Source organism: Ranitomeya imitator, chromosome 2, assembly GCF_032444005.1.
Source record: "Ranitomeya imitator isolate aRanImi1 chromosome 2, aRanImi1.pri, whole genome shotgun sequence".
Lineage (NCBI taxonomy): Eukaryota > Metazoa > Chordata > Amphibia > Anura > Dendrobatidae > Ranitomeya > Ranitomeya imitator.
Genome location: NC_091283.1, coordinates 97948712 through 97974582, shown reverse-complemented (window position 1 = coordinate 97974582; position 25871 = coordinate 97948712). Strand labels below are relative to the sequence as shown.

General features: G+C 46.2%; 1 protein-coding gene across 5 annotated transcripts in view; it reads right to left on the bottom strand.

Moving 5' to 3' along the window:
* Window positions 1-371: 371 nt before the first annotated feature.
* Window positions 372-25871, bottom strand: part of MTMR1 (myotubularin related protein 1) — an 81012-nt gene continuing 55512 nt past the window's right edge. For all 5 annotated transcript variants that reach the window (XM_069747055.1, XM_069747057.1, XM_069747059.1 and 2 more), the window contains 8 exons: window positions 24594-24743; window positions 24218-24406; window positions 21823-22008; window positions 21467-21673; window positions 20363-20455; window positions 18290-18403; window positions 12088-12264; window positions 372-1231 (listed from right to left, as the gene is read on the bottom strand). In XM_069747055.1, coding sequence (XP_069603156.1) covers window positions 1067-1231; window positions 12088-12264; window positions 18290-18403; window positions 20363-20455; window positions 21467-21673; window positions 21823-22008; window positions 24218-24406; window positions 24594-24743 — 1281 coding nt within the window. In that variant the 3' untranslated portion in view covers window positions 372-1066. The remainder of the gene's footprint in view (window positions 1232-12087; window positions 12265-18289; window positions 18404-20362; window positions 20456-21466; window positions 21674-21822; window positions 22009-24217; window positions 24407-24593; window positions 24744-25871) is intronic.

Below are 25871 nucleotides of genomic sequence, written 5' to 3'. Positions count from 1 at the left end.
CAGAATGCAGCCTAATATATGACATTGCATAAATCAGTGTCTCAGCCCCTACCTCATGCTGCCCTCGGATTACATAGCAACACCTGCTGACAGGTTCCCTTTAAAAGATATCATTCTTATCTAGGACATTTTTATTAGTTTAATTAAACATTTACTTGTTGAATCAAAATTGTAAAGCAACGTCTGATTTTCAGTAAAATTAAAAATTACTTTTGTCAGTTTCAAGTTATTTCAGTGACCATTGGGAGTTTTTCTTACTTTACCAACAACTTTGTTCAGGTCTGTATATGCTGAATTTAGCTTTATCTGTGCGTGATTTTAGGGTTCTCCTTACTGACAACTACAGGACAAGCGAACAAGTAATACATGGCAACCGTGAAATAAAAATTTATGTTTTCTGGAGGTAAAAACACTATACAAATACATAATTGTGCAGCAGGATAACTTACATGTGACTACGGCCACCCATTGATCGGTAAGCTTTACATGGCATCGGGTGCATTACATTTCTTTTTAAATAGGTGCAATATGGAATTTAAATTATATTGTCAGTTCATATGATATTTAAAAAAAAAAAAACACCATCTCTTCCAGGCCTGGATCCCTTCATAGAGATTGCATAAAACGAGCCTGTCCGCTACTACAATACCGGGCTACAAGTTATGTCAGCTTCATTTCTCTAAGAACAAAAAATACAATATAAAAAAAAAGTGAATATAAAACCCAGGGGCTACTAATAGAACAGCAGGATTCCTGCGTACAGTATACGGCACTGGGGAAACACATCCACTGTAACAGCTGATTGCACAGGAGAGCGCGGCGTGTAAACAATACAGAATGGGAACATTCATATGTACAGATCCTGCCTATCGGGAGGAAAGAGTGGGAATGGCTTCCAGCATTTCATCCTGATGATATGAGGTGTGTAGTAGGTAAAGTGACTATTTATACAAAAAAAAATGTTCTGGTTTCTTTGTGCCCAACAGGACGTTCTCCTACTCAGCAGATGTCAGCGGGCACTTGGCAGGTTGCCCGTACACGTCCCCTCTTAGGAGTGGGCTGCCCGTTAGACCGCGGTGTGCACTGGAGTTGCGGAATGTGAAGGGGAAGATCCTCGGTCTGATGAAGAAGACACCGATCTAGTGGTTGCTTCACGCTGCAGCTCCTCCACTTTCTTCTGTAGCTCTGATCGAATTGCCAAAAGATCCTTAAGGTTCTGATGAATTGGCATCTAAAAATGTAAAAAGAAAAGCACACTGATCAGTATTGCGCCATCGGTCCACTTGTACACGGAAGGTCTCCTTATTCAGATTTCTGTACTTGGGGACGGACTCCCCGCACCTTTTTAAGCAGTCATATATGGCAATGTACAGTACTATTTAATATGCAAATTGCCTCTTCAGAGAAAAAGAGGACTTTAACTCTATAGCGCCACCTATTGGAAGTAGCGATCCTACAAGTCACAATCAACCCTTTAACGAGCCGTGCAATATGGCTTAGGATAAAAGCCAAATCAATATCTCAATTCACAGACACAGTGTTTCGGGCTGTTGGCCCTCGTTAGTGCGAAGCATGAGAACTAATCTGGCTAGGTGAGAGGCTCTGGACTGAGCTCTAATGGGTAAGGGGTACTATATATACATCCAGCTGTATAAGCGCTTGTGTGCAAGGGTGCCACTCAGTATACAGGCCAAAGGCCACCATCCAGTGCAATGGCCTAGTGTTTGCCGAGGGTCCTCCCGACATGTCGATTTAGGTTCTGCTATAAAAAGGATCCATCAGCACTTACTATGGAACCACTGTCCATGGGGGCAAACTCTCTTAAGCTGCATGTACACTGACAATCGTAAACAAAGGTTGTTAAAAAAGGCTTGTTCCATGATTGTCTTGACGTGTAAACAGGCTGTCCATCAACCGATGAAAAAGGAAAATGCTCATTTATCTGGTAAAATGATCTTTTGCGCAGATAATTGTTCTTGGTGGTTCATTGTCCTGTAGATATAGGACTCGCGCTGCAGAGAACTATGGCAGCCTATGTGCACTGAGCGATCTAGTATTGCTTGTTCAGTGTGCATAGTTTACTGCAATCTGCCTTTGTAATCCGGCTACTAAACGACTGCCGACCGGTAAATATTTACAGATCGGCGGTTGTATCATGCTGATGGTTGGTTCGTATATCCAGACTCCAATAGAGCAATAGACTAGGAAATTCCAGCCTCCTCCCCCACTGCATCGTGGATCAACTCATTTGGAAGTTAAGTGCCCTCTAAATATTCCCGCTCAGTATAGTGGCCAAGACTAAAGCACTGGCATGAAGACTTGCAGACTTTACTTTCTTTATACACAGATCTCGTCCAAAGTGTAGAAAACTTCTATCCATGTTTCACCATGTTGGTTACTGTATGCGTCTAATGGTGGAGAAAATACAGGTCTGATAGATCAGGCATGAATCAGAAGCAGAACCTTGGTGTCACGAGAACGCTGCAACAGAGGGGTCTCGAAGATCGCAGCGTCTGGTCACAGGAAATCCTGCACCGATTAGAACTGCTTCACTATCCTATTAAACAGTGCAGATTTTTGCTTGCCATGGCAAGGGTTAATCAGTTCAGTTCATCTCCTAGAGCATTCCATCCTGAATGGTCTCAGCTGTTCAGTGTTGGCCACTCCCCTCTAGTATATATGCTCCCCACTGGCACTTGGGAATTGTCAGTGATAGTTCTACTTCCTCGTTCGGTTTTGGGGGATAAATGCATTGTTTGGAGTAGGCAGTTGGAGATTTGTTCAGGAGATTTCTGCTTGGAGTTGGTTTGCATGCTTATCCTCATCCTCTTCTATTTGGGTTCTCCTACCTATCACTCCCTTGTGTTCCACTCTTTTTCGTGAGTATATTTGTATGATTATAGTTTTGTTTCATCCTTCTATGTCTTCCCTTATCTGTCTGATTATTGTAATCCTATACACTTCAGCCTCAAACCTTCCTGGGTGAAGGAGGGAACAGAAGGTTTAAGATAGGCGCATCGCAAGGTAAGTAACCCTGAAGTCTCCACCTTGCAGGGTAATCCGGGTGACAGGGAGGACGACCTCTAGTTCGCAGGATCAGGTAGGACCGTCCATACGTGACACTTGGCTTTCTGCAGTGGATTGTGCTACAGCTCCGTACAAGGAGTAGCCATTGCGTTTTTCAGGTGGAATCCACTTCAGTATGTTTCATTATTTAAAGCAGTTTAGAAACTTGGTTGTATGAATCACAATACAGATTTCCTACTGAAATCAATGTGGCTTGTTTATTGCGCAGATTTGGTCAAAGTTAATGCACAAAAAAATGTAAATACTTAGTATGATTGCACCCCAATAAGCCCTTGGAGTTCCTTTCTAGGACACTTTGTAGCCTCTGTAGTAACATTTGGGGGGCTACTCAGACTGCTCCCATGTAGGGGGGCTACTCAGACTGCTCCCATGTAGGTCGGCAGTGATATAAAGTTCTTGCTAGATTACACAAAGGGACATAATCTGTACACTCCAAGACTCAATGATATAACTCTTCAATACACCAAATTTAGAGATTGGCAGACCCAAGAATTTCAGGGGGGGAACATATGGGTTTACCACGTAGCTAATGTCCCTCTCTTGAAAGAGTTAATTGGTGGGACAGGTTCCTTTCCTGCTGTTTTTGCCCTGCAGGTCCAAGGTATTCCTGGTCTGTGGTTGGGGAATAGGAGGAACCAGTCAACCGGCTGTCATAGGGGAAGGTTAAAGTTTCTCTCCAGGCAACGGCCTGTATTTGGTAACGTTTAGTAAACAAGGGCTCCACTGGGGATAAAAGATGGTGACTTGATGGGCTGACCTTCAGCATCTCCTATCAGAAAGGATTGCCCCGCTCTCCCTCCCTTGTCTCAGCCTTAGGGTACCGTCACACAGTGGCACTTTGATCGCTAGGACGGCACGATCCGTGACATTCCAGCGATATCCTTACGATCTCGCTGTGTCTGACACGCTACTGCGATCAGGGACCCTGCTGAGAATCGTACGTCGTAGCAGATCGTCTGAAACTTTATTTCGTCACTGGATCTCCCGCTGACATCGCTGAATCGGCGCAGGGCCGCGCTTAGTAACCCGATGTTTACCCTGGTTACCAGCGTAAACGTAAAAAAAACAAACACTACATACTTACCTTCAGCTGTCTGTCCCCAGTGCTCTGCTTCTCTGCACTCCTCCTGCATCCTGTGTCAGCGCCGGCCAGCCAGAAAGCACAGCGCTCCAGCGACCAACGATCCCGAAGTCCCCTGGTAACCAGGGTAAACATCGGGTTACTAAGCGCAGGGCCCTGGTTACCAGCGTAAACGTAAAAAAAACAAACATTACATACTTACATTCCGTGTCTGTCCTCCGGCGCTGTGCTTTCCTCTGCACTGTCAGCGCCGGTCAGCCGGAAAGCAGAGCGGTGACGTCACCGCTGTGCTTTCTGGCTGGCCGGCGCTGACACAGGATGCAGGAGGAGTGCAGAGAAGCAGAGCGCTGGGGACAGACAGCTGAAGGTAAGTATGTAGTGTTTGTTTTTTTTTACGCTTACGCTGGTAACCAGGGTAAACATCGGGTTACTAAGCGCGGTCCTGCGCTTAGTAACCCGATGTTTACCCTGGTTACCAGTGAAGACATTGCTGAATCGGCGTCACACACGCCGATTCAGCGATGTCAGCGGGAGATCCAGCGACGAAATAAAGTTTCAGACGATCTGCTACGACGTACGATTCTCAGCGGGGTCCCTGATCGCAGTAGCGTGTCAGACACAGCGAGATCGTAAGGATATCGCTAGAACGTCACAGATCGTGCCGTCCTAGCGATCAAAGTGCCACTGTGTGACGGTACCCTAAGGGTTAGTCATTTAGGTAACTGAATGGACAGGAATCTTGGCAAAAGCTCAAGGCTGCTAACCCAAAGTTGTGGTTACTGGTGTAAAATTTTTGGAATATGTTTCTCTACGATTAAGAACTTAATAAAGGCCGTGGCCAGTTTTATCCAGCAAATCAACGTGCCATGGTTCCAGTCTTATTCACTGCATGGGTAAGGTGCACACAAGGCAACCGCTCCATGATGCCACAAACAAGGGTCGCTGCTCCCCGGGGGCCATTAACACCCCTATGGCCCTTCCACACATCTATTATCTTTACTTTCTGATCCACGTTTCTATTTCTCAGACGTTCTTTAGGCTATGTGCACCTGTTGCAGATTTCCTGAGGATCCTCAGCGTTTTTTTCCGTGCAGAAACGCTGCAGATCCGCAAGTGATTCCGCATAAAAAACGTGCAGATTTTGACCTGCGTTTTCTGCCAAGAGATGCAGAATCCGCACAGAAAATTCCACAGGCAAATCCGCGACGTGTGCACATACACTTACAGCCCACGTCTTTATAGAACAGTGGAAAGATTAAGAATGTGACATTCTGTAATCTCATGCCCCCGTGATTGTTAACCCTTTGTAAGATGATGCTAATACCCCACTGCTGCAAACCCCTACGTATTGGTAATGGGGCCTATATGTTGTGTGAAGGCTTGCCTACATTAAGTGTCAGCGGTGCTATATATACAGAGGCTTTTATAAACCTCAAAAAGGAAAGTGTCTACTGCTGTGTACACTATATACAACGCTCGCCTATATTTATAATGACTGACATTACAATTTTTTAAAAAATGTATGCTTTTACAGCAAAAGCAATGAAGACTATTCACGTGCGTGTAAAATAAGATCACTTGGGATAATATCAGTGGCCGCACGCACTGAAAATATCAAGTCTTGGAGATGGGCTCTGCGTGTGGAGGATGATGGATATAGATGGGCTCTGCGTGTGGGGGTAAGAGATTGGCTCTGCCTGTGGAGGATGGGGGTGAGAGATGGGCTCTGCGTGTGGGGGATGGGGGGTTAGAGATGGCTCTGCGTGTGGGGGATGGGGGGTTAGAGATGGCTCTGCGTGTGGGGGATGGGGGTTAGAGATGGGCTCTGCGTGTGGGGGATGGGGGTAAGAGATGGCTCTGTGTGTGGGGGATGGGGGTAAGAGATGGCTCTGTGTGTGGGGGATGGGGGTAAGAGATGGCTCTGTGTGTGGGGGATGGGGGTAAGAGATGGCTCTGTGTGTGGGGGATGGGGGTAAGAGATGGCTCTGTGTGGGGGATGGGGGTAAGAGATGGCTCTATGTGTGAAGGATGGGGGTAAGAGATGGCTCTGTGTGTGGGGGTAAGAGATGGCTCTGTGTGTGGGGGATGGGAGTAAGAGATGGCTCTGTGTGTGGGGGATGGGAGTAAGAGATGGCTCTGTGTGGGGGATGGGGGTAAGAGATGGCTCTGTGTGGGGGATGGGGGTAAGAGATGGCTCTGTGTGTGAAGGATGGGGGTAAGAGATGGCTCTGTGTGTGGGGGATGTGGGTAAGAGATGGCTCTGTGTGTGGGGGATGGGAGTAAGAGATGGCTCTGTGTGTGGGGGATGGGAGTAAGAGATGGCTCTGTGTGGGGGATGGGGGTAAGAGATGGGCTCCACAAGGTCTCCTGCACAAAGGCTGCTCCTATTTACAAAGTGTCTGGCTGGATAATGCAGGGAGCCACTCACTCAAGGACACACATTACCTTCAGAACTGGTAAGTGATGAATCTATTTGTTCTTGCTGAATGAGTTTTTTTTTTTTTGTTTTTTTATCTTCTGCTACAACAGGGAGTCTGGCTAGAAAAGTAAATGTGTTTTAATACCACGGTGTGATCTCCGGCAAAATCAGACCACCATTTATTCCCATTTATCTGCAAAAACACATTTCCTTCAAGACTTTTTTTTTCCCCTGCGGTTTTGTTTTCTCCTGTGTTTCTCTTCATCATGCCTGGTTTTCTGTAAGCCAGCCCTGACCATTAAACATAGTGGCAGTGAAGGGCGGCATGTAGCCATTAGGGAAGCAGGAATGGCAGACAATTAGCAATGCACTGCAGAGATCTGCGGCTCCGCCATGCTCAGCGCTATCAGGTCTATATACTATTAAGTAACGGCTGCCTAAACAATAGCGCAAACTGTAATGAGCCACGGTATGCAGCTTAATCAGAATATTACACCTGTCATATAGTGCTGCCGCCTACTGCTTCCCCCAATTGGGAGTTCAAATCAATTTTCATCTGGGGAAGTGAGGCCGTAATCTGCTTAGGTTTCTAACAGAAGACAGTCTATGGTCAGTTAAAGGGAGTCTCTCGGCTCCAATACACGTATCCAAGTGAGCGCAGGTCATTGTAAGGGGCCCTGCGGTGAGAAGAGCCACACTTTTAGTTTAAAGGGAATCTGTCAGCAGGTTTCTCTGATTATATTTCTCTGTAGCACAGACAAAAACAGCAGCAACATGGACAACATTATACAGCAGTACTGAGCTGTGTGGCTGTGAATCTAGCACTGAAGTGAAATACATTTGCTTAAAGTTGCAACAATCTCTGTCTGGCTATCTGTTCTCTCACTGTGCCGAGTGCTCCTCACTTCTCTTCCCTGACCTTTTCCATATAGGTTAAGAAGCCATGTCATCTCTCTGTCCTGACAGTCCATCATGCTTTCTGTATGACGGATAAGAGCTGCTTTTTTCAGTGGTTGGTGAATTCAGCAGATGAGGGGAGGGGAAAAAAAAGGGACCATAAGTAGAGAGAAAAAGCAGATTTCTCTGATGAGATATCTTAAGTGTTTCATACACTGCTAAAAAAAATAAAGGGAACACTAAAATCCCACATCCTAGATATCACTGAATGAAATATTCCAGTTGTAAATCTAAATTCATTACATAGTGGAATGTGTTGAGAACAATAAAACCTAAAAAATTATCAACGTAAATCACAACTAATATCCCTCGGCAGTCTGGAGTTGGAATGATGCTCAAAATCAAAGTGGAAAATGAAGTTACCGGCTGATCCAAATTCAGTGGAAATGCCTCAAGACAAGGAAATGATGCTCAGTAGTGTGTGTGGCTTCCACGTGCCTGTATGACCTCCCTACAATGCCTGTGTATGCTCCTAATGAGGATGGTCTCCTGAGGGTTCTCCTCCCAGACCAGGTGTGTTCAATCGGATTCAGGTCTGGGGAACGAGCGGGCCAGTCTATAGCTTCAATGCCTTCATCCTGCAGGAAGTGCTGATACACTCCAGCCACATGAGGTCTGGCATTGTCCTGCATTAGGAGGAAACCAGGGCCAACAGCACCAGCATATGGTCTCACAAAGGGTCTGAGGATCTCATCTCAGTACCTAATGGCAGTCAGGCTACCTCTGGTGAGCACATGGAGGGCTGTGTGGCCCTCCAAAGAAATGCCACCCCACACCATTACTGACCCACTGCCAAACCGGTAATGCTGATGGATGTCGCAGGCAGCAGATCACTCTCCATGGCATCTCCAGACTCTGTCACGTCTGTCACATGTGCTCAGTGTGAACCTGCTTTCATCTGTGAAGAGCACAGGGCACCAGTAGCGAATTTGCCAATCCTAGTGTTCTGTGGCAAATGCCAAGCATCCTGCACAGTGTTGGGCTGTGAGCACAACCCCCTTTTGTGGACGTCGGGCACTCAGACCATCCTAATGGAGTCGGTTTCTAACCGTTTGTGCAGACAAATGCACATTTGTGGCCTGCTGGAGGTCATTTTGCAGGGCTCTGGCAGTGCTCCTCCTGTTCCTCCTTGCACAAAGGCTGAGGTAGCGGTCTTGCTGCTGGGTTGTTGCCCTCCTACAGCCCCCTCCACGTCTCCTAGTAGCGCCTCCAGCCTCTGGACACTACGCTGACAGACACAGCAAACCTTCTTGCCACAGGTCGCATTGATGTGCCATCCTGGATGAGCTGCACTACCTGAGTCACTTGTGTGGCTTGAAGAGTCCGTTTCATGCTACCACGAGTGTGAAAGCACAAGCAACATTCAAAAGTGACCAAAACATCAGCCAGAAAACATTGGTACTGAGATGTGGTCTGTGGTCCCCACCTGCAGAACCACTCCTTTATTGTGTGTCTTGATACTTGCCAATAATTTCCATCTGTTGTCTATTCCATGTGCGCAACAGCATGTGAAATTTATTGTCTAACGGTGTTACTTCCTAAGTGGACAGTTTGATTTTACAGAAGTTTGATTTACTTGGAGTTATATTCTGTTGTTTAAGTGTTCCCTTTATTTTTTTGAGAAGTGTATATTCGCTTACACTACTGATTCGTGCAATCTCGCCCCCCTCCCATGTTATGGCCTTTAAGGCAACTCTCCAGTTGTACATGGTATAACATTATCTAGGTAACACATAGTAACCGGCGACCTCCTTTTTGATTTGGGCCAGGTTCCTGGGCCACTTGTCTTTCACCTATGACAGTCACGGTGATTCTTACACCAGCTGATGCATAATGTGATTTGATCATTCCCTGCCCTTTTGGATGGGCCTTGGCTCCTCACCTTAGCAGAGCATGAGAACATACAAACTCCTAGCAATTGTTGTCCTTGGTGGGATTTCAACCTTGAACCCCACCCAGCACTGCAAATCTCCAGTGCTAACCACTGAGCCACCATGCAAATCTCCAGTGCTAACCACTGAGCCACCATGCTTACCCTTACAAATGGAAAGGGCTGTATACTGATGAAATATCTACAAAAGCCCAATTTCATCAACCTGTGTTCCCATGTTCCATAGCTAATCCAAAGTTATCGCGTTTAAATGCTACAATATCATTAGGAGACCATTATACGCCCTGAAAATCACTCTGCCAACGACTATCCCAAAGGTCAACTTTTGCGGGTCTAAATGATGACCACAACATAGCCAGAAGAGAGCGTATTCTTTGTTTTTAGAGATAAAAACTATTCTGTGACAAGTAACCCAGAAAGAAAAAATACACAAGCTGGCTTCACAGGGTGTGGACACTTTAGGGGACTTTTTTTCTCTTAGGGTATTTGCACACGTTAGGAATTTCTTGCAGAAGTTTCCTGACAAAAACCGGACATTTCTGCCAGAAATCCGCATGCGTTTTTGACGCTTTTTTTTTTCCAAATGCATAGAATAGCGGGAAAAACATGAAAAATCCACAAAATTAATGAACATGCTGCTTTTTTTACCGCAATGCGTTCTTTCTGCGGAAAAAAACGCATCATGTGCACAAAAATTGCAGAATGCATTCTAAATGATAGGATGCATATGTCTGCGGTTCGTAATGCGTTTTTATAACGAAAAAAAAAAAGCGAAAAAACCTGAACGTGTGCACATACCCTCAAATGCATGTACTTTGGGCTAAAAATCATTTTGAAATTAGATATCATTAGAATTAGAGGAAAAATGCTGAAAGCCTTTTATTGCTGGCTGCAGAATGAGTGATCTAAGAACCTGTCAGTCTGTTCATTCTCACCCTAGATTTCATTCTGAACTTCACAGTGTCTATTTATGATCACATCAAAGTTGAACAGAAATTTGTGGTCATAAACCAGCTGAGAGGACCCCCATGAAAAAGGCAGAAAAAGGGAGTTACAACTGTTACTGTCAGAAGAAGCTCACTGATGGATTAACAGTTAACTCATTCAGCAGCCTGCAATGTGCAGGGAAACAAAGTGCCTGTAAAAAATAAATGGTGCCACATTTTTGTTTAATGAAGCCCAATTAGAAAACTGACATTTTTTTTCCCACAACTGTCAAATTTATTTTACAAGCTTGGAAAAAATGTTGACTTCAGGTGTTTTCAAAAACAAGGTATCTTTATGTGTCTCAATGACCTCCAGATGATGGCACTATAGCTCATCTGTAGTGATTTATCATTTTTATCATCTTGCCAAGTCGGGGTGGCTCATCAGGTATACCTTACTTATAAAGGTCAACCCAACATCGAAAGGTGTCGAAAATGAATAAATAAAGGTCCAGAGAACATTCACCCTGGTCTTCACTCTGTGGTAGCGCCTGAGAATTAACACTTTCTTTCGCTGTTTGGTTTGAATATTAAAATCTGTAAAGGCCCCGTCACACATAGCGACGCTTGAGCGATTCCGACAACGATACGACCTGTCAGGGATCGCTCAAGCGTCGCTATGTGGTCGCTGGTGAGATGTTACACAGTGCGATCTCCCCAACGACGCAGCAGCGATGCGGCGAACTGTAGCGACCTGTAGAACGATGCTATTTCATGATGATTCAATGGGACGTCCTGTCAGCGAGGTCGTTGGTAAGGTGTCAAAAACAGCGATGTGTGCTACCCAGCGGGACCTCAACGATCAAAAAATGGCCCAGGCCATTCCGACACAACCAGCGATCTCACAGCAGGGGCCTGGTCGCTGCTACGTGTCACACACAGCGAGATCGCTACTGAGGTCGCTGTTGCGTCACAAAACTTGTGACTCAGCAGCGATCTCGCTAGCGATCTCGCTGTGTGTGACGGGGGCTTAAGGCTCTGCTGGAATTACTCATTTGCTCTGCTATAATGTTGTTTGATCTGCTGCCCAGTATGTGAAACATGATCCCTCTAGGGCAGTGTTCCCCAACTCCGGTCCTGAAGAGCCACCAACAGGTCATGTTTTCAGGATTTCCTTAGTATTGCACAGGTGATGGAATTCTTGCCTTCCGCAGGCATGTACTATGGAGGACAGAGAATGAACTTCAATCCAATATTGCAGCCAGCGGGTAAGGAAAGGGTGAATCAAACACCCAAAAACCCCACCTCTATGGCTGAAGATTGTTCCCTCCAAATTCAGGTGACAGTGTCCCTTTAAGAGAGCAAGGGAAGTGCGAGTTTAGAAGGCATGTGGTGTGTGCCGACCCATACTACAGGGAGGACACAGTACCATGCATCTGTGAGTACGGGCCAGCCACATCCTCAGAACTACATGTGGGACTGGTTTACAAAATTCCCAATTTTTGGATGATCATACCCCAACACACAGTGCAGGGCCCATCTATTACAGTCAGAGCTACTGTACTCCAATTTCCAATCCAGTCCTATGTAATTAGTATATTCTACATCCTACAAAAGAAAAACAAAATTGTATGGAGTCCTTGAGCAGCCGAAAAATTGGCATTTACTCTATAAAGAATGAAGTCAGATTGGGGTGCAGGTTTGTGAACAGTACAGTGATACGCACCTGAGGTCTGGTCCTTGGATTCCACCTAATGTAATAATTCACCCACAGTTCCAGGTGGCTCAGACTGGCAACCGGATACAGCACATGGTGCTCATAATTCACATAGAAAGGGTTGGTGAACTCATCCACATGGCTATTAATATAAGACCATAACGATATGGTCTTTGTCTGCACCTCCTAGAAGAGAAAACACCAGGAACAATCACACGCCGCTACTGCACATGTTCACAATATAGGGCATAAAGAATGCAAGGCCAGCAATACAATGAATGGGATCATATGCCCAGAAAAATAAGATCAGGTTTTCATTAAAAAAAAAAAAAAAAAGGATTGCTTATGTATGCAACAGAAGGATTGTATCTCGGTGAAGCTGCAAGTAGGCAGTGCCCTGTCTGATATTCTGGAAATATAATGAGCAGGAAAGATGTGAAGAATAATAATGACCGTGCCCAGAATGAAAAATCAGAAACAAAGGCTACTGTGCCCCCTAGTGGTTAACACTGTGCTCTGCAATAGAAAATTAATGAAGTGAACATCTACTCCACAGGTTTAGTTTTATCACTGCAAACAGTTTTGACCCTTTAAACACTTCCCTTACCGATAAAGACCTTATGGCCGGACATTACATCCTCACTGGCTGAGCGGCCTTTAAAGCGGCAGATTTTCTGCGCCAATTGACCTTATTGCAAGTAGACCAGAGCAATCATTGGCACAGTACGTCAGCGATCGTTAGGGTCATCGGTCACTCGTTAAAGTTTTATTACAGTCATCAGGACACAATTTCCACCTGACAATGTGCTGCCGACAAGGGAAGCAAGGGGCACAAGGGCAGTCTCATGTATGGTGGGAAGGTGAGGGGCACGGATGGCAGTCTCATGTATGGTGGGAAGGTGAGGGGCACGGATGGCAGTCTCATGTATGGTGGGAAGGTGAGGGGCACGGATGGCAGTCTCATGTATGGTGGGAAGGTGAGGGGCACGGATGGCAGTCTCATGTATGGTGGGAAGGTGAGGGGCACTGATGGCAGTCTCATGTATGGTGGGAAGGTGAGGGGCACTGATGGCAGTCTCATGTATGGTGGGAAGGTGAGGGGCACGCATGGCAGTCTCATGTATGGTGGGAAGGTGAGGGGCACGAGGTCAGTCTCATGTGCAGTACAGACCAAAAGTTTGGACACACCTTCTCATTTAAAGATTTTTCTGTATTTTTAGGACTATGAAAATTGTACATTCACACTGAAGGCATCAAAACTATGAATTAACACATGTGGAATTATATACTTAACAAAAAAGTGTGAAACAACTGAAATTATGTCTTACATTGCAGGTTCTTCAAAGTAGCCACCTTTTGCTTTGATGACTGCTTTGCACACTCTTGGCATTCTCTTGATGAGCTTTAAGAGGTAGTCACCGGGAATGGTCTTCCAACAATCTTGATGGAGTTCCCAGAGATGCTTAGCACTTGTTGGCCCTTTTGCCTTCACTCTGCGGTCCAGCTCACCCCAAACCATCTCGATTGGGTTCAGGTCTGGTGACTGGAGGCCAGGTCATCTGGAGAAGCACCCCATCACTATCCTTCTTGGTCACATAGCCCTTACACAGCCTGGAGGTGTATTTGGGGTCATTGTCCTGTTGAAAAATAAATGATGGTCCAACTAAACGCAAACTGGATGGAATAGCATGCCGCTGCAAGATGCTGTGGTAGCCATGCTGGTTCAGTATGCCTTCAATCTTGAATAAATCCCCAACAGTGTCACCAACAAAGCACCCCCACACCATCACACCTCCTCCTCCATGCTTCACGGTGGGAACCAGGCATGTAGAGTCCATCTGTTCAACTTTTCTGAGTCGCACAAAGACACGGTGGTTGGAACTAAAGATCTCAAATTTGGACTCATCAGACCAAAGCACAGATTTCCACTGGTCTAATGTCCAGTCCTTGTGTTCTTTAGCCCAAACAAGTCTCTTCTGCTTGTTGCCTGTCCTTAGCAGTGGTTTCCTAGCATCTATTTTACCATGAAGGCCTGCTGCACAAAGTCTCCTCTTAACAGTTGTTGTAGAGATGTGTCTGCTGCTAGAACTCTGTGTGGCATTGACCTGGTCTCTAATCTGAGTTGCTGGTAACCTGCGATTTCTGAGGCTGGTGACTCGGATAAACTTATCCTCAGAAGCAGAGGTGACTCTTGGTCTTCCTTTCCTGGGGCGGTCCTCATGTGAGCCAGTTTCTTTGTAGCGCTTCATGGTTTTTGCCACTGCACTTGGGGACACTTTCAAAGTTTTCCCAATTTTTCTCGTTTTTCTTTACTTAGCTGCTTTTTTCTTGCCATAATACAAATTCTAACAGTCTATTAAGTAGGACTATCAGCTGTGTATCCACCAGACTTCTGCACAACACAACTGATGGTCCCAACCCATTTATAAGGCAAGAAATCACAGGTGTGCCCTGTCAGGTTTAATAAGTGGGAAGTGAAAACCATTCCCAGTGACTAGCTCTTGAAGCTCATTAAGAGAATGCCAAGAGTGAGCAAAGCAGTCATCAAAGCAAAAGGTGGCTACTTTGAAGAATATAGAATATAAGACATAACAAAAAAGTGTGAAACAACTGAAATTAAGTATTAGTGATGAGCGAATATACTCGTTACTCGAGATTTCTCGAGCATGCTCGAGGGTCCTCCGAGTATTTTTTAGTGCTCGGAGATTTAGTTTTTCTTGCCGCAGCTGGATGATTTATATCTGTTAGCCAGCATAAGTACATGTAGGGATTCCCTAGCAACCAGGCAACCCCAACATGTACTTATGCTGGCTAACAGATGCAAATAATCCAGCTGCGGCGAAGAAAACAATCTCCGAGCACTAAAAAATACTCGGAGGACCCCCGAGAGTGCTCGAGAAATCTCGAGTATATTCGCTCATCACAATTAAGTATATAATTCCCCATGTGTTAATTCATAGTTTTGATGGCTTCAGTGTGAATGTACAATTTTCATAGTCATGAAAATACAGAAAAATCTTTAAATGAGAAGGTGTGTCCAAACTTTCGGTCTGTACTGTTTGGTGATTCACGACCTCTTCACTTCTCGTAATCTTTTCTTTCTGAGCATCACCGAAACATGGCTGACACCCTCTGACACAGCCTCCCTTGCTGTGCTATGTTACAGCGTCCTCCACTTCACCCACACTCCTCACCCTGGCAACAAACATGGTGGAGGAGTAGGCCTTCTCCTTTCTTCCAACTGTACCTTTAACCCAATCCCATCTCTACCCTCCCCTCTTTTGAAGTCCACTCTGTCCACATCTACTCCCCCTACAACCTCCAAATGGCCATCATATACCGACTTCCGGGCCCGACCACTGCCTTTATTGACCAAGTCTCCACCTGGCTCCTTCACTTTCTCTCTGCTGACATTCCCACCATCATCATGGGTGACTTCATCTCCATTGACACCCACCAGTCAGCAGCCTCCAAACTCCAGTTCCTTACTTCATCTTTTGGACTTACTCAGTGGTCCTCCTCAGCCACCCACACAGTAGGACATACATTAGACCTTGTCTTCACCCGTCTCTGCTCTCTATTTAACTTCACCACCTCCCCTCTCCCTTTATCTGACCACCATCTGATCACCTTCTCATCCCTGTCCTCCTCACCTGTCACCCATGTCCAGCAACATGCACACCCCCGCAGAAACCTCGCACATCTAGACACCCACACACTCTCTGACTCTGTCCTACCACTGGCATCTATATCCTCACTCCATGACACAGACACTAGTTTCTACAATGCCACTCTCGATTCAGCTATTGACACGGTCGCCCCGGTCATGCATAGCAGAGTGCGACAAATCAACAGACAACCCTGGCACAATAACATCACTAAAAGCTTCGGCAAGCATCCAGAATTGCAGAAAGGCGTTGGAAGAAAACGCATTCGCAAGATAACTTCACTGCACTCAGACAAGCAACACTCGCATTCAAATTAGCTCTCACCTCTGCTAAACAGACCTACTTCACAACCCTCATATCTTCCTTATCCCACAACCCCAAACAGTTGTTCAACACTTTTAACTCCCTCCTCCGCCCACCACTGCCCCCTCCGAGTTCCCTAATCTCTGCCGAGGACTTTGCCACGCACTTCAAAAATAAGATAGACCAAACAAGGCAAGTCTTTGTTGTCAAACCACCACAACCCCTTTGTATACCAGACCAATGCCCAAACCCCATAACTTCCCTATCCAAAAATCACTTAAGGACAAATCACACCTCACCACTTGTGCACTTGACCCCATCCCATCACACCTCCTCCCCAACCTCACCACTACACTTATCCCATCCCCAACCCATCTCTTCAACCTATCACTAACTTCTGGTACCATCCCCTCTGCTTTCAAACATGCCACAATCACACCTATCCTCAAAAAGCCATCCCTTGACCCAAGCGCTATGTCCAGCTATCGCCCCATATCTTTGCTCCCATTTGGTTCCAAACTCCTTGAGCAGCACGTCCATGCTGAACTTTCCTCTCACTTTGCATCTAACTCTCTCTCCGACAATCTACAATCTGGCTTCCGTCTCCACCATTCCACTGAGACTGCCCTGACCAAAATTACTAACAACTTACTTACAGCCAAAGCTAACAGACAATTCTCTATACTCCTCCTCATAGACCTGTCCTCTGCCTTCGACACAGTTGACCACTGCCTCCTACTACAGATCCTCTCCTCCTTTGGTGTCAAAGACCTTGCCCTATCCTGGATCACCTCATACGTTACCAACCGCACATTTAGCGTTTCCTACTCCCATAATACCTCTTCATCTCGCCCCCTCTCTGTTGGTGTCCCTCAAAGCTCTGTCCTAGGGCCCTTACTCTTCTCAATCTATACACTCGGCCTGGAACAACTCATAAGGTCCTATGGCTTCCAGTACCATCTATATGCCGATGACACTCAGATCTACCTCTCTGGCCCAGATGTCATCTTTCTGCTCTCCAGAATCCCAGAGTCTCTATCAGCCATATCCTCCTCCTTCTCCTCTCGCTTCTTCAAGCTCAATGTGGACAAATCTGAACTAATTATCTTTCCTCCATCTCACATATCTTCCCTACCTGATCTATCTATCAAAATAAATGAAATCACACTTTCCCCTGTCCCCAAAATCTCCTGCCTCAGAGTAACCCTTGACTCTGCCCTGTCTTCAAACCGCACATCCAAGCTCTCACAAACTCCTGTTGCCCCCAGCTCAAAAATATTCCCATAATCCGTCCTTTCCTCAACCCTCACTCTACCAAAATGCTTGTGCATGCCCTAATCATCTCCCGCCTCGACTACTGCAACATCCTCCTCTGTGGCCTACCTTCTAATACTCTCACACTGAGGGGCACTGAGAGCAGTCTCATGTATGGTGGATGGTGAGGGACACTGAGGGCAGTCTCATGCATGGTGGGAAGGTGAGGGGCACTGAGGGCAGTCTCATGTATGGTGGATGGTGAGGGGCACTGAGGGCAGTCTCATGCATGGTGGGAAGGTGAGGGCACTGAGGGCAGTCTCATGCATGGTGGGAAGGTGAGGGGCACTGACGGCAGTCTCATGTATGGTGGATGGTGAGGGGCACTGAGGGCAGTCTCATGCATGGTGGATGGTGAGGGGCACAGAGCAGTCTCATGTATGGTGGATGGTGAGGGACACTGAGGGCAGTCTCATGTATGGTGGATGGCGAGGGACACTGAGGGCAGTCTCATGCATGGTGGGAAGGTGAGGGGCACTGAAGGCAGTCTCATGTATGGTGGATGGTGAGGGGCACTGAGGGCAGTCTCATGTATGGTGGATGGCGAGGGACACTGAAGGCAGTCTCATGCATGGTGGGAAGGTGAGGGGCACTGAAGGCAGTCTCATGTATGGTGGATGGTGAGGGGCACTGAGGGCAGTCTCATGCATGGTGGATGGTGAGGGGCACTGAGGACAGTCTCATGCATCGTGGATGGTGAGGGGCACTGAGGGCAGTCTCTTGCATGGTAGGAAGTTGAGTGGCACCTGGCTTATTCATTTGAATAGGATGGGTGCACAAGAGCTGTCAAAGTGGCTGCAACTAAAACGATTTGGAACCTTTTTAGCAATAGTTTTCAAACAGTAATAAGCCTGGGATGAAATGTGATCACTATGTCAGCCATGACGTCTACTACTCAAATAGGTCTACATCTAATAAATACCTACCTCCTTCATCCTCTGCTGCTCACTATTGTGCAGAAATGTGCCGAACAAGCAGCTGTAGAGATGGTCCAGAATGGTGATGAGGAAAAGCTCATTGAATTCAAAGGCTGCGGGAAACTAAAAGAGTGAAGAAAGTTACTGCAACATTCCCCTTCTGATCAACGCCAAGATCACACGAAATGCTCCACATTACCAGGACACCCAGGCATATTGTATACCCGACAAGTCCGGTGATGATGCTCAAAGTACATGACCTGGACCCACAGAGATGATTCCCACCTCTGAGACACTAGGCTGGAGTCGCCGCTAGAATATGGCCGTATTACAGTATGGGGGATCAAAGGAAAGATCAGCTGTTAAGGCTTTCTACTCTCCCCCAAAAGATGATGTAGGAAAGAGAAGATTCCGCTTGCTGAATTTCCAGGGCCGATCCTTTTGAAAATAAGCCTCGGCCAGGAGATGTCCGGCAGCGACTCCCTCATAGGAGGACATAGGAGAACTCAGCCTAGCCGAATGTTGGAGTCAGGGAAGATCGTTGTCAGCTGAAGAATCCCTCGCAGACAGGTATCTGGTGTGTGGGGTCATTACAGTCAACCTTGTGATGTAATAAGCTACAAGGTGAATATATTAGTACACTCACCCTACCGGTCTGTTATAAATCACAAAAGAACACTTTTTGTACTAAATGTAAAGTGAGCCTTTGGCCAGGGATATGGATATCTACATGCCTTGCAAAGTCCCACAACTGAAGCCATGAATTATATATTTTTTTTCCTGTAGCACTATTAAAAGGGCTCCTTCTGCTATCAGGAAAAAAAACAAAACACAACCCCAATTTTCACAACGTGCGTTGGCACATCGGGCCGATGCAAGTGTGAAAGAAGCCTAACCCTATCCCTAACCCTAATTTTAGCCCCAACTCCTCTAGCTGCCGGCGGGCAGATCATGGCGGGCGCATGCGCCTGCCATTTTCTTTCCCGATGAAGAAGCCGACAGGTAGGAGGGGATGCAGGAGGATCCAGGGACACCGGTAAGTATAACAGGGTCCCCGAATCCCCCTATTTCTCTGTCCTCTGATGTGCGATCACATCAGAGGACAGAGAATGACAGATCGTTTTTTGTTTTTTTTTTGCGACCGCCGGGAAGAGTTAATTACCGGCGATCGCAAAACAGGGGTCGGTAAAAACCGACCCCGATCATGTTCTTTGGGGTCTCTGCTACCCCCGGCAGCCGAAACCCCAAAGATCTTCCGGGTGCCGGCCGGCGGGCGCACTGCGCCCGCCATTTTTTTGCCGGAAAAAGATGGCGGCGCCCATTGCGAGCCACGAGGAGCACCGGGGGAGACAGGTGAGTATCGGGGGCTATCGGGGACCCCATTTCTCTGTCCTCTGTTGTGCGATCACATCAGAGGACAGAGAAATTAAATGGGAAATCGCGTTTTGGGGGGCTTTTTTGCAATTGTCGTTAAGGGGTTAAAAAACAAACCAAGCTTTACCCATTAATAACATACACTAATTTCTACTGTAGTTATATTACACTTTAAAACAATAATAATTAAAAAAATAACAAACATCTAATTACGGTATAAAAGCTGCTGCAGCGCTTCATGTGGGTCCCATAATGTCCATCATTCACGTGGCCAATCACTGCCCTATGTGGTGATGTTTGCATGTACCACATGAATGAGGTGATGCTTGAGCAGCAGAGGACTGAATATATAAATAGTCTTAGTCACAAAAAAATAAATAATGAAATCTCTTACAGCCAGGGATGAGCAAACTCCTTGATATTTGGGTTCCGGTGAACTTTAGTCCAAAGCCCGGTTCAAGTACCAGAACCGTAGCTAAGCCCATGGGAGTCAATGGGGACCCGAACTTTGGTGCTGTAAAATGGTCGTGGGTAAGGAGACTGCAAAAGTGTGTCTATCAAACAGACCTCCGGGAGAAGTCCGGATTCTGGCTCACTCATCCCTACTTACAGCCCTTTTATAAAGCTATATACCAGCTCTGGCTTTATCTCAGCAATGTGTCAGATGTCTGTGTGTACGTACAGCCATTATCAGAATGATCGTCTTACCTGATTTGTCATCTGCCATACACAGTCAATGAACTGAAGAAAGATCGGGGAGCGGTCAGCGTCTGCGTGATTGTCCTCCCCATGGCCGACTCTCTGAAAAGGAGCGTGTGATTTATAGGTTCAGAGTGCACACAACACCATTTGGAATCACAATAACTAAACTTCCATTGTGTTTCTTTTCATAAGTGCCTGCAGATCTGTGGGGGGTCCAGGTCCTTAGCCCCCCACCAATCGCTTAACAAACCCCCGAGCAGAGAGACGCTCAGAAGACATGCAGTTTTCCATTGGATCAGCAACTTGCTCATGTATATCTTTAGCAGCACACTGTTTCAGGGTCTACTGAGCAATCGGTGGGGGACTCAAAATCTGAAACCCCACATATCCGCAGGCAAAGAAAGTTATTGCCAAATATAGGCGGCTTACAGAATTTATTTTATTTTTTTAAACTCACTTTTAGCAGAAGGAGATTATCACTAAAGGTCTAGTAAACCTGCGGTCATGTAGTCCAACCACGCCCACACCGATTGGCAGCTTTTTGTGTACACTGTGCATAGGCAGAAAGCGGTCAATCAGTGGTTTAGGCGGGGCTATACACGGCTCAGCATTCAGAGAACTGCTACATCTGCAGCAGAGAAAACCGTTTTTAATCAAAACTATAGAAACCAGTAAAATAAGTGATACATCACTGCAATCAGGGTCTGTGCCCCACCATTATGCTGACACAGCAAAAATGCTGATAGATTTCCTTCAACAAAACTATCCTGCCCAACCCCATACATGGCAACACTGAATTATCCATGCTGGCATACAGACCCACTTCACTGGACAGAGCAGCTCTTACAAGTTTTAACAAGTGACTTATTTTTTCATGGTCACCCAGTTAGTTATGTTAGAAAGCACCATGTAACATCAGCATAATCTACAAAACGTTCTAAGCATTTGCCGCAGTGTAACTCAATCTCAATATTTTGATTTTGGTATATTATCAATATTATGTCTTTAATGGCCATCTACACTTTGGGGGCTTTGACATTATTAGCCCCCTGCTCTTTGTAGAATTTGGCATTGTGTTACATGCATCATGCTGTATATATATTCACATACCATCGCAAACCTATGGCCAAAGCTGATCCACTCCTTCTCAATCAGAACCTGAAATCCTTTGATGGTCCTGTAGTAGCTGTCCAGCATCAGCATGGCCAGCGAGGTGAGCTGTGCCGTCCGGTCCCAGCCGTCACTGCAGTGGACCACCACGGAGGTCTTGCTGGACTCAACCCGGTCTGCAATCCTCACAGAACCTGCCAGGAGCATCTGAAAGAACAGCAAATATTAAGCACAATCACCAAGAGAGACGTGCACCAAGAAGCCATCAGTGGCCAACTCCATGTGAAGTCTAGTGTAGTGGTGTTTGTCTGCAGTGCTAGAGCATCCCCAAAACAGCCGACATTGCCCCCACTCACCCTTATGTATTCAAGCCAATGGGTCCCATCAACATTTGTCAACCAGCGAGCCTCATCAATAGCGGGATATACAATCTCCTTCAGTTTCCGCAGGGACTCCCTCATGACATGGATGTTGTGTATCTCCAGGAATATAAGCTCTGCATTGGGATAAGCCGTTTCACTCTCGTATCCACCTCCTTTGGCCTAGAACATAAGGAACACAAAAAAGAAACGGAAAATTCAAGACGACGAATATGTCCGCTGCTGAATAATTAAGTCACCTTCTTATTTTTAAGTAAGAAAGTTCAGACTCCGTGCACATTGTGGTCAGAGGCTCCATCCGCAGGGGAGGCTGGCGAATACAAGAGGAGCATTGCATTCAGCGACATTCCTACCCTGATGGCACCTGGTGGACCCCATTACAAGGCGGCCCGTAGAGGAGCAGAGACATGCATCAGCGTGCGGTTGTATACTGCTGTGCAGACAATGCACTTTCTAGGCGCAAAGTAAGAACAGGCTGCATGTTCTCCATTGGTACAGAAGAGACTACTGACCACAATCTGGACCTGTCACATATACCCCCCCCATCAGCAGAAACAGGTCACCCCCCCCATCAGCAGAAACAGGTCACCGGTCTATGCATCAGCCATTGTTACATAGGTAATACACAGAACTGTGAATGTGTGGCCTAACCGTACCATCTCTGGGCTATGCTCAGCTGCCACGACCTTACCATCTCTGGGCTATGCTCAGCTGCCACAACCTCACCATCTCTGGGCTATGCTCAGCTGCCACGACCTTACCATCTCTGGGCTATGCTCAGCTGCCACAACCTCACCATCTCTGGGCTATGCTCAGCTGCCACAACCTCACCATCTCTGGGCTATGCTCAGCTGCCACAACCTCACCATCTCTGGGCTATGCTCAGCTGCCACGACCTCACCATCTCTGGGCTATGCTCAGCTGCCATGACCTCACCATCTCTGGGCTATGCTCAGCTGCCATGACCTCACCATCTCTGGGCTATGCTCAGCTGCCATGACCTCACCATCTCTGGGCTATGCTCAGCTACCACGACCTCACCATCTCTGGGCTATGCTCAGCTGCCACGACCTTACCATCTCTGGGCTATGCTCAGCTGCCATGACCTCACCATCTCTGGGCTATGTTCAGCTGCCATGACCTTACCATCTCTGGGCTATGCTCAGCTGCCATGACCTCACCATCTCTGCGCTATGCTCAGCTGCCATGACCTCACCATCTCTGGGCTATGCTCAGCTGCCATGACCTCACCATCTCTGGGCTATGCTCAGCTACCATGACCTCACCATCTCTGGGCTATGCTAAACTGCCATGATGGGTTATCGGTGTTGGCTGCTTTTCATTGCTGCTCCATCAGGACAATGCTGTAATCAGTGATACGGTCTGTACAAATAATAGCTGGCTGGTTTCCTTCAGGTCACAAAGCCTTCTCATAAAGCTAGCTCTACACTCATCTCAGTCATTTCCCTTACAGTATCCTGATGTTACAGTGACCATTTAAAGGGACTTCTGATGTGCAGCCTTTTTACAGCAGTGCTTCAGAAGAGTGCAATGCTGGGCACGAGCCTCATGCCCAGACAGCTGTTGGCAACTTTGGGAATAGAGCAATGATCCGAGATAATAGTAGATGTTATATGACCATTTAACGCCTTTAAAAACTATGGCGAATATCAAATGCAGCATCTAAAATGTCTGACAGACACCCTCTGTTGGTGCCTTCACATTGCGTTACAGCATCCATTCAGTGGCTCATGTCGTGGTTTAAGTCCGAACACCCCACCCCAGAACAGGATTATGATGTATGCACCAGTGGGGCCATAGACTATAATGGTGCTAAAAGGGTGAACGTGCTCGCTGCCGTGCAGTATTTTCGGACGTGTACACCTACTGGAGGCTGTATAATTACACCTTTAAGGTCCAGTCAACATGCTCATTTGTTGGAAAAAAAAAAAAAGTCACATTTTGGTATGCACAAAAAAGAAAAATTGTTCTCAGCAGCATATCCTGCTGCATAAACAAGATGTGCTGCCGAGAACAATGGCCGCATATGTGCTGTGACTGATTGTTGGGTGCACATCTGAAGCACGGGTGGCTTGTGCAAACAGGTTAAATCACCACCTACTGACAAGCATGACGGCGACCGGTGGTTGGTTAATGCTGTGCATCTCATAGGGTAAATACACCCTTAGTCTAAGCAGCATTGATCCCGCTCAGCACCACGGCCGATTTCACCCAATCTATACTGCCACAAACGGTGAAGTCTTTATTCACAATCTCTTTTGGTAGAATATTGCCACCAAAAATAAGTTGATGATGGGCTGTCTCCATAAAGGGACCTCTGATGGAAACCGCACAACAAGTGGGACATTACCTTGTTCGTATCTGCAACACTGTTTTGCCTGGCATCAAATATAATAAGTTTATGTGACTGAGCGTTGGCATCCATGATCGTCTGCAAATACTTCTCGTCCTCCTTGCATCTCTTGTCATTGGGCCCCACCAAAGGCTGACTGCAACGGGTGATGGTCGCCTGGCTTTCTGGGTGGATCCATGACAAAACCTGGAAACATAAAACCGTGATGGATGTCCTGCTAATAACCAGGGACAGTCATCTGCTGGTTTGTGTGATATTTCCTGATGAATATCAGAACAAAAGCCTTGGAACAACACAGAGAACTTGTAATGTGAGCAGAGGACGTCCCTGACATTATATTCAAGGCACCTAAAACCTGGAAACATAATCTTACCGGAATACGTCCTTTGGCTCTAAATGCTCCGACGCGCGCCAGGTCATCATCTGCCACGCTTGTGGGGACGACAAACACTGCTGGGTACGTATCACACAGCTCATAGGTACTGTTGATCTTTGAGATTTTCCAGCTTTCATTAGGCAAACCCTAAATGGAGTAATGGAAAATGATAATCGAGGCCTGTGAATACAGTGGTAGGCGGCTCTCAGGACGAACAAGGCTTCACAACAGTATTCAGGTACATACCCTGTTAACACTGCTGCGCTTCACCCCACTGCTCAGCTGGCAGGGCAAAGAGTTCATAAAAGTAAGAAATCCATTTAATTTTACAGGAAGATTACCCCTCCGGGCACGAAAGGTCTCCTGGTAAGGTACATGTGCCATTAAATGCTAAATAGACACAGGTTTACCTATTTTTCATTCATCTCCCTTATTCCCTGCACATAATCCTATTCCTGCAAGGCTTGATCTTTGAGGACAGCGGGATCTATAGCATCCTTACAGGTAATTAGATGGAGCCTGTTTGCATGCGGAGACAGCAGCTCTATAAGATCAGATCAATATGTTCTCAGGGAACAGGAAAATGAATCATTCAGAGGTTTACAAATGCACGGATCGATAGCAAATATAGGAGGAGAGGAATAAAGTGTAATTATCTGCAAACACATTTACTTTTACAATCAAATCAGTCATTGATCTAGATCTGCATATCCACAATGTGTGATGGGTCATGTGGTACACACACTATATACCTACCCATCTATATACACACACAAACACAGGTGCTTCTCACAAAATTACAATATTGTTAAAAAGTTAATTTATTTCAGTTCTTCAATACAAAAAGTGAAACTCATTATATAGAGTCATTACACACAGAGTGATCTATTTCAAGTGTTTACTTCTGGTAATGTTGATGATTATGGCTTACAGCCAATAAAAACCCAAAAGTCATTATCTCAGTAAATTAGAATACTTTATAACACCAGCTTGAAAATTGATTTTAAAATCTGAAATGTTGGCCTACTGAAATGTATGTTCAGTAAATGCTCTCATTACTTGGTTGGAGCTCCTTTTGCATCAATTACATCAATGCGGTGTGGCATGGAGGCGATCAGTCTGTGGCACTGCTGAGGTGTTATGGAAGCCCAGGTTGCTTTGATAGCAGCCTTCAGCTCATCTGCATTGTTGGGTCTGGTGTCTCTTATCTTCCTCTTCACAATACCCCATAGATTCTTCTCTATGGGGTTAAGGTCAGGCGAGTTTGCTGCCAAT